General features: G+C 53.0%; 1 protein-coding gene across 3 annotated transcripts in view; it reads left to right on the top strand.

The window, feature by feature from the left end:
- The first annotated feature begins 543 nt into the window (after positions 1–543).
- Megf8 (multiple EGF like domains 8) overlaps positions 544–8,898 on the top strand; it is a 41,086-nt gene continuing 32,731 nt past the window's right edge. For 2 of the 3 annotated variants that reach the window (XM_004873014.4, XM_004873012.4), the window contains exons 1-5: positions 544–1,514; positions 6,776–6,939; positions 7,162–7,368; positions 8,046–8,226; positions 8,308–8,396. In XM_004873014.4, the coding sequence (XP_004873071.2) occupies positions 1,328–1,514; positions 6,776–6,939; positions 7,162–7,368; positions 8,046–8,226; positions 8,308–8,396 (828 nt within the window). In that variant the 5' untranslated portion in view covers positions 544–1,327. The remainder of the gene's footprint in view (positions 1,515–6,775; positions 6,940–7,161; positions 7,369–8,045; positions 8,227–8,307; positions 8,397–8,898) is intronic. The other variant, XM_004873013.4, reaches the window with a different exon arrangement.

Genomic DNA, 8,898 nt, shown 5'->3' with positions numbered 1-8,898 from the left:
GAAGCAGGCGGCGGAACCACTGAGCTAAATCCCTGGCCCTACTTTAGTTTTTTTGAGACAGGGTTTCACTACATAGCCCAGGCTGGCCTCGAACTCACAGCGATCCTCCGGTCTCCTGAGTGCTCACAGGTAGGCGCCACCAATCCCCAGCTTCTTTTATCTTTCTCTCTTACATCTTGATAGTGCTCAGTGGCGAGGTTGAGCAAGAACATTTTCAATCTCAGAATCTCAGTGTGTCCATCTGTGAAATGGCATTTGGCCCAGAAGCAAGGGCCCAGTAACCTAACCTTTAAATTGACCCAGAATCTGGGAGCACAGAAAATACCAATCATCTAGCAGAGCTGTATATTGCACCACTTCCCCTTCCCAGTCAGCGATAGAGGCGCCCTCCAGTGGCATTTTGGATTCCTCAGCCACTAGCACAGGTTTTACGTACGAGTTTGGGTTATGAGCTTAATGCTGCGCATGCGTAAATCTCCCCGCTGTTCGAGGAGGTCGCTGCTGCGCATGTGGCTGGAAACCTGGGAGGGGAAGTTTCCGGAAGCCTCCCTTTGCGAAGGGGTGGGGTTGGTCGCTCCGCAGTCCTCCCAGGGGCGCTCTGACCTGCAGCTCTGCAACTTCTCGCTTCCTCTCCGCGCGTTCTCCCAGAGCGGCCGCTGGGCTCCCGCCCCCTGGCCCTCCCAGCGGGTCTTCTCCCGGCCGCTCTGGCCCGAGAAACACCTAGTCTCTCTGATCCGGCCCATCCGGCTCGGGAGGGAGGCACGGGTGGGTGAGCAAAGGGAGTGTGCCTGTGGGATCCGGGCCCAAGCTCTTGAAGACAGGCTCCGCCCCCGGGACCAGCTCGCGCCCCGCCCCCGGCTGGAGGGGTCTGTCCAGGACGGTCCGGGCCTGGACCGTCCTGGTCCGCACCTTCTATGGAGGACCCTGCCGGGCGGTAGAGTCCGTCACCCCTGGGCACCCATCCGTCTTTAAGGTCTGTTTTGGTCTGCAGCGGCCGGAGTCTTAACTGCTGGACACTGTTTATGGGGTCGGCCCCCTTATGGAAACCCGTGTCTGTAGGGGACTCCTATGGTCCCTAGGGGTCGGCCGCATCCATGACAACCCCACATACAGGGCCTTCCATTGCTCTGTAGGGCCCACCCCTCGACCCCCAAAGGCCATTAACAGCGGTCGTTCCCTTCCGAGGAACTGCGTCTTCAGGACCTCCCCGGTGTGCAAGGCCATGCTACGCCTATAGAGGTCGCACTGGATGCCCTCACGCTGGTGGCGGGTACTCCACGGGTCCTTAAGGCCCTTCTCGTCTTAAGGGTCGAGGCGGGAGTCGACGATGGCCTTAGGCCGGACTCTGGGCGTGGCACTGGCACTGGCCTTGGCCTTGCTGGGGCCACTGTCTCCTCGGGCCCTGGCAGGGGACTGCAAGGGGCAGCGGCAGGTGCTACGGGAGGCTCCAGGCTTCGTGACGGATGGCGCAGGCAACTACAGCGTCAATGGCAACTGCGAGTGGCTTATCGAGGGTGAGTGGGGCCGCGTGGGTCACACACTCATTCACGAGTTCATTCATTTGTGCATTCATCCATTCAGTACTCTCCTAGAGCCGGGGTCTTGCCAGGGCTTGTGCCTTAAAATGCTGGACCCCCATGGTTGCAACCAACCTGGACCCTACCCTGGAAGTCTGGTGGGGGAGATGTGTGCAGACTCAGTTTGACAGGTACAAACCAGAAGCAACAGTGAGGGGAATTCAGAGTAATTCTGAGCTGGTGGCACACACCTGTGATCCCAGAAATCTGGGAGGCTGAGGCAGGAGGATGGTAATTTCCAGCCCAGCCTGGGCAATTTAACATGGTAGGGAAACCCTGTCTCAAAATAAAAATAGAAGGGGCTGGGATGTAGTTCATTGTGAAGGCCCCTGTGTTCAGTCCCCAGTACCACAAAATAGAACAAAACAACCAAAACCTGTAGCTCTAAGTCCAATCACCTGGGTTGAAATTTAGGTTCCACTTTCTGCCATCTTTGTGATTAAGCAAGTGACTTTCTTTCACTGAGATTCATCTTCCCTTACATGATAACAATAGTACTCACCTCCTAGGTTGTTAGAATTAAATAAGGTCATGTATTTAACATGCCTGATCCCTAGCACATAGTAAATCCTCAATAAACAGAAGTAAGATGGTGATTATTATATGATGTATAAAGTACTAGTTAAAGGCATTCTTTCATTCATCTGCTAGGTGTTATTTTTGCCACTGAGATATAGCAGAAGTCCAAAAGAGCCCCCCAGTCCCTGGTGACAGAGTTGGATTCTATTGGGGGTGACAAACACATTAACAGCCTGTGACAGCTCAGAGTGATCTGTGCTGGAAGAACCCAGAAGTTCTTGACCTGAGAGTGGAAGAGAGCAAAGAAGCTTTCCAAAGATGTCAGAGCTGAGACCTAAAAGACCAAGGGAAATCAGTTAGGAACATTCCAGAAAGAGGAAACAGGCTGTGCAAAGGGCCCAGCTCTACCTTTATGGGCTCCTAGTCAAAAGGAGAGACAAACCCATTCCCAGGGAGTGGGCAAGCCCAGAGAAAACATGTGATTTAGTCTGCATCTGGGCAGGACGAGTGGCACGGGTAGGAGGCAGCAGAGGACATTCTTGGCGAAGGGAACAGTCCTTTCAGAGGCCTGGAGCCAGGAGGATGAGATGCTTTTAAGCAGCCAGAAACCCAGGGTGCTGAAACATAGAGCAGAAGATAACCTACCAGCAGAGGATTCAACACGGGGAGAAAACAGGGGGCGCAAGATCTTGTGATTTTGAGCTGTACCCTGAGGGCAAAGGGAGGGAGAAGAGAAGCTCAAGGGCAGTGGCAGGAAAAGTCCTAGGCTTCACAGCGCAGTGGATGTGGGAGCTGGCCTTAAAGGAGAGGTAGGAGGCCACAGGTAAAGGCCACAGATGTGACAAGGCCTCACTTGGCAGAAAGCTTGGTCTTTATATGAGGTACCGGGGAGCTACAGAACATTTTTGACCAGAGGCAGGACTTGATCTGATTTGTTTTAGTTGATTGCTCTGGCTGCTTTGTGGGGTATGGATGAAGGCATGTTTTGGGGGGGGGTGTGTTTACTTGTACCCAGCATGGGAGCCATTCCTGTCAGGTTAAGAAGAGAATGGAATAAGAACAGAATGGGAAATATGTCATGGGGAGTATAAATCATTCTCTGGTTTTGAAGAGTCTCCAACTGGTTGGGAATGGTGGAATTGGACATGACATTCAGCCCTTAGTGTGCTCACTGAGACAGTGCTCCAGGGTAAAGGCAGAAGGAGGAACAGAGGTTTGGTGGGTGGGCTTAGGGCAAGGGGAGGAATCTGCTCTGTGTTACATAGAAGGAGCCACCTCAGCAGGGTTCTGAAACATGTATAGGAGTTTACTGGGTTTGAAATTAACCAGCATCTATGGAGACTTGAAGGAGGCTTGTGTGTCTCAGGACCCATGTGTGGGTTTGTCTGGTCTGGCTGCATAGTAGACTGAGAGATGAAGAAGGAGACAGAAGCTGGGGGAGATAGGCCCTGAGTGTCATGCTAAGTCTTTCCACGGGGACTTCAGGGGAGCCACCGGAAGATTTCAGGATTTTTAAGCGTTAGCAGGATATTGCTTTCAGCCTGGGGTAGAGGGGAGAGTGGAGACAAGAGAAAATGAGCTCTGAACTGGGGCAGAGGCAAAGTGATGAGAGGTGTGGAGAGTTTAGGAAGATGTTTGTGGAGTTTCACCAGTGAGGCTTGGGGGCCAAGTGACTGGATGTTGAGGTGCAGGCGGCATCTGGGAAACCTGAAGACTCCCTCTGTCTCCTTTCCTTCTCAGTGCCTGCAGCCACTAAGAACCAACATCTGTTAAAAAATGAGCAACCAATCCAACTGCTTTTGTGCCGTGTGCATACTTTATGTAGTCCTCAACCTCCTGGTCTTTCGTGCTTTGGAGCAGGGGTGGGGCCAGGGGATGGGTTTGGATCAGATTTCAGTTGGAAATAAGTGTGGGGGTTGGTGGAAACAGGAGACCTTGAACCCTGGGAGGAACGTGGGGAAGGCAGATGGTGAGCTGGTTTCCAGCAGGCACTGTACAAAGATGTCCTTGTTGTGAGTCCAGAAATGGAACTGTGTAGTTAGGTTGAGGCTGGTGAGATTCTGGGAGGTCTGCTCAAATGGTCCAGCTGAATGGTTCTTCTGCATTCCCCAGACCACAGCTGGGGAGCTGTATGTGTCGTCAGTCCCAGGGACTCTGGTCAGAGCCCCAGGGAGAGCTGCAAGCTTCATAGTCTTCCTTGTATGCATTTTTTCATTCTGTTGTCCAGCATTTGCTGAGCCCTTGCTGAGTGCCAAGCCTGTGCAGGACAATGTTGGGGAGGGATTAGGCCCAGGCCCAGGCCCAGGCCCTGCCCTGTGGGCCTCCTAGGCTGTAGGAGAGTTGGACCTTTGCACAGATGACTCCAGCCCAGAGGAATAAAGGTTATAATGGGCTGTGGGAACCCCCGAAGGGCTCCTAACCCAGCTGGGGGACATCAAGGAAGGCTTTCTGGTGGAGGAGGGAAGTTCTTCGGTAGGAAGGGAAGATATATTCTAGACAAAGGTAGAAGCTTGTGCAAAGGCCCTGTGTCCAGCCTGGAATAGTGACACACACCATTTTCATTTAAATGTGTTCTTCTTTGATTTTGTTTCATAATTCTAGCACCTTGGGAGATTGAGGCAGGAGGATTGCAAGTTCATCCCAGCCTGGACAGTTTAGCAACTTAATGAAACCCTGTCTCAAAATTAAAAAAGAAGAGTTGAGGATGTAGCTCACTGCAAAGGCCCTGGGAGCAATTCCCTGGTACTGTGGGGGAAAAAACAAAAAAGGCATTGTTCCTCAGAGGTACAAGCAATGGGGTGATGTGAGACAAGATTGGGATCCAAGGGCTGGGGATTTAGCTCAGTGGTTCCACCGCCTGCCTCAAAACCACAAGGACCCAAGTTCCATCCCCGGTACTAAAAAAAAAAAAAAAATATTGGGATCCAAGCATGAGGTTTGGGAGCTGGATTTTCTCATAGGGTAGTGGGGAGCCATGCAGGACTCTGGAGCAAGGAAGAGATAGGGCCAGATAGCAAGTTGGGAAAATCCCTCAGGAACCCATGTTAGGGCACCACTGGAGGCCAGATCCTGAAAGATGGCAAGGATGAGGTGAGAGAGGACAAGGATGAGAGCAGGGCAGGACACATTATTGAGGATCCTAACTCTGGGCTAGCAGGATAGAGCCATCATCTCAGTAAATAGTCACACCAGCCTTAGTGGTTGGGGGAAATTATCCCCATTTTACAGCTAAGGTAACTGAGGCACAGAGAGCCCATGGAGCTATCCTGTGATCACACAGCCAGGGAGAGTGGTAGATGAGCATCTCCAGTACAGTACCTGGATGAGTAAGCTGAGGGTCACAGGGAAGGGCTGGCCCAGGGTCCTCCAGCAGCTCAGGGACAGAGCTGGAACTCAGGTCTCCTAGTTTTCCCTGCCCAGAGGACTCCCCCGAGCTGCCTGCAATAGTCTCATGAGGGCCTCTAGTGCAGGATGTAGGAATAAAAGAACCTTCTGGAACCAAGACATGGCAGAAAGCAAGAATAGTGACAGTGTTAAGCCCTGACTGCGATGTGCTAGGCCCTGTGCTAAGCACTTTATAGGCATTGTCACCTCTCACGTCACAGTCAGATGTCAGTCAGGGTTACGGTCATCTGAGTGCTCATCTAGGCTGGGTATTTAAGGAAGAGCTGGCCGTTGATGCTGGCTGTCAGCTGGAAGACCTCCATGTGGCCTGTCCATGTGGCTTTGGCTTTTCATAGCATGACAGCTGTGTTCTCGTAGGGAGCATTCTGTGAGGCCCAGCTGAAAGCTACAGGATTCTTGTTTCCTAATCGCAGAAATCCCAGTGTCTTTTTTGCTGCCTTGTTTCTGGTAGAGGAAGTCACTAAGGTTCTTCCCAGATACATAGGGCAGGAAACTAGCTTGCACTTTTAAATGCTAGAAGTGGCCCAAAATGTTTGCTTTTTTGTGGTGTTGGGGATGAAATGCAGGGCTTCATGTATGCTAGGTGAGCGCTCCACCACAGAGCCCTGGCCTAAAGTTTGGATCCAGTGCAATACCATTATATTTCTGCTTTACAGATGAGGAAACAGAGTCAGAGAGGGTAGGTGACTTGCTTAAGGTTATACAGCTAGTAGCTTGTCAGTGGCAGAGCTGAGTTTTGAGCCCAGGCAGTCTAGCTCGAGTCTATGCCTATAGCCACTGCAGTAAACAAGCATAAGACCTTGGATGGAGGCAGAGGGGAACTGTGACACTCCAGGATAAAGGCTTTGTTCAGGGAGAGGAAACGTGACTTTCCCTGGGAGCTGAGTTCAGCGTGGTCTAGGGAGTCTCAGGTCTCTGCTGAGCCTGCACATGTCTGAAGCTCACATGTGGAAAGTGCAAATGAGGCATCGGGAACACTGTGTGTGCAATCTGTGACCACTGAAATGGTGTTTCTTCTCTGTGCTTTAGTTTCCCCGTCTGAATGATGGGGGCACGTGTATCTTACTTGCAGGGCTGACACTGTGATTCCTTCTCTGGACTCATGTCCCTCTGGCTCCCATAGCTCTGACCTCTCCTCTTAGGCGGGGCACAGGCCTGACTCACCTTTGCACCCCCACATCCCCAGAACTTGGCATGGCGTGGGTGAATGGGCTGCATGGCTGGCTGGGGAGAAGGTCCGCATTCGAGTCTGGCCTCTCCATGCTCCCTCCCAGCCCCAAGTCCCCAACACCAGATCCTGCTGGACTTCCTTTTCCTGGACACGGAATGCACATATGACTACCTGTTTGTGTATGATGGTGACTCTCCCAGAGGCCTGCTGCTTGCCAGTCTGAGTGGGAGCACCCGTCCGCCACCCATTGAGGCTTCTTCGGGCAAGGTTAGTGGGGACGGGCTGTGGGACTGTGGGCGGAGGATCTAGTGGGTCCTGGAGTAGACAGGGATGGAGACACAGGGAAACAAGAGACCAGAGGGACAGAGATAGCCAGAGGGCATCAGGGAGAAGGAACAAATGAAAGTGGGGAGTGACAAAGGCAGTGGGGTTCTAGGTCCCCTGGTGGTGGGCCACCTTTCCGGTCTAGCCCCACCCTTGTGCCTACAGATGCTGCTGCACCTCTTCAGTGATGCCAACTACAACCTGTTGGGCTTCAATGCCTCCTTCCACTTTTCCCTGTGCCCGGGGGGCTGCCGGAACCATGGGCAGTGCCAGCCTCCAGGAGTGTGTGCCTGTGAGCCAGGCTGGGGTGGCCCTGACTGTGGCCTGCAGGAGTGCTCAGCCTACTGTGGCAGCCATGGCAACTGTGCCTCGGTGAGCTGTCCCTGACCAACCTTGCCCCCTTGGGGCCTGGATCTGTGACCACTCCTGCCACTTCCACCTCTGAGATGGGCCCTTGTTCCTACCTGAAACTGCCCCTGCAGGGACAGCTCTCCTTCCAGATCCCAACCCCACCTGTGACTCCAGCCTCACCTCACCTTCACCTGCCGGCACCCCTCCTGCTCTGTCCTCATCCACACCCTACTCTCTCCTGGGGGCACTGCCAGAGCCAGCTCCCTCCTACTCAGCTGCCCTGTGTGGCCTTGACCCCCTTGACATGACTTCAGTTCTGTTGCCACTGACCTTATCTGAGCCGTGCATCTCCAGTTTAGGATCTGGATCTCACTTTGAGCCCTTCCTGCCTTCACCTCTCTAATTCAAGCTTTCTGCCCAGGCTAAACACTGATCTCATGGTCTTTCCCTTTTTCTTTGCTCCATCTCTCGGTCTTCCTTTGGTTGTGTCTCTGTGTCCCCTATTTCTCCCCCTTTGTCTGTCTGCCTGTCTCCTTCCCGTTTGTCTCTGTCTGTCCTTTTGCCTGTCTTTTTCCATTCTCTGGGTTCCTATATGTCTCTCTCCTGCCTTTCTGTCCTGTCTGTCTCACTCCGGCTGTTTTTCTCTGTGTGTCCCTCCTCTGTCTCTCTGTCCGTGTCTTTATGTCCTGTTTCCCCAGCCTCTGGGACCATGCCGCTGTGAGCCTGGCTTCCTGGGACGTGCCTGTGACCTGCATCTGTGGGAGAACCAGGGGGCTGGTTGGTGGCACAATGTGAGTGCTGGGGACCCTGCCTTCTCTGCTCGTATTGGGGCAGCTGGTGCCTTCCTGTCCCCACCAGGACTGCTGGCTGTTTTTGGAGGTGAGCAGGTGGGGTGAACATGGAGTGTCTGGAGGCCTGGCCACCTGTGGCTGGGGCTTAAGACTATCCACCCCTCCACAGGCCAGGACCTCAACAAGGCCCTGGGTGACCTCGTCCTGTACAACTTCTCTGCCAACACCTGGGAGCGCTGGGACCTGAGTCCTGCTCCGGTATAGATCCCTCCTCTGTCCCCTCATCAGACCCAGCCAAGGTCCCCCTGGGGGTGACCTCCATTGTCCTATATTCCTGTCCCACCCCCTGCCCCAGCCCCATAGTTTGATATTGGAACCTGCCTCTCCCTACTTTTGCCTTTGTTTGCTCAGGTTTCCTGTTTTTGCTCCTTTTTCCCCCCTACATTTTACCTTTTTGTGTGTCTCCCTTGTGTTTCTCTTAAATTCATCTGTCTGATTCTTGGTCTTTTGTTCTTGCCTGATCTCTCTGTCTCCCTCACTCTGGGCCTGTTTCTTTCTCTCTCTTTTCTTTGTCATTTCTCCTCTTCTGTTTCCCTCCTCTTCCCTCTCTTATTGTGTTTCTTTATCTCACCTGTGTTTTTATTCCCCGTCTCATCTTTCTGTGTCTGTCTCTCCTTTTCTCTCTTTGCACATCTCTGTCTCTATCTCTCCACCATCTGCCCATCTCCCTCCTTCTCTGCACCTCTCTGCCATGTTTGGC

The sequence above is a fragment of the Heterocephalus glaber genome, unplaced genomic scaffold (assembly GCF_053883595.1).
Source record: "Heterocephalus glaber isolate CG9 unplaced genomic scaffold, H.glaber_assembly_v1.0 deba00001744, whole genome shotgun sequence".
In the NCBI taxonomy this organism is placed as follows: Eukaryota; Metazoa; Chordata; class Mammalia; order Rodentia; family Bathyergidae; genus Heterocephalus; species Heterocephalus glaber.
Note: the sequence above shows the minus strand (reverse complement) of the source record. Positions and strands in the feature narration are given on the sequence as shown.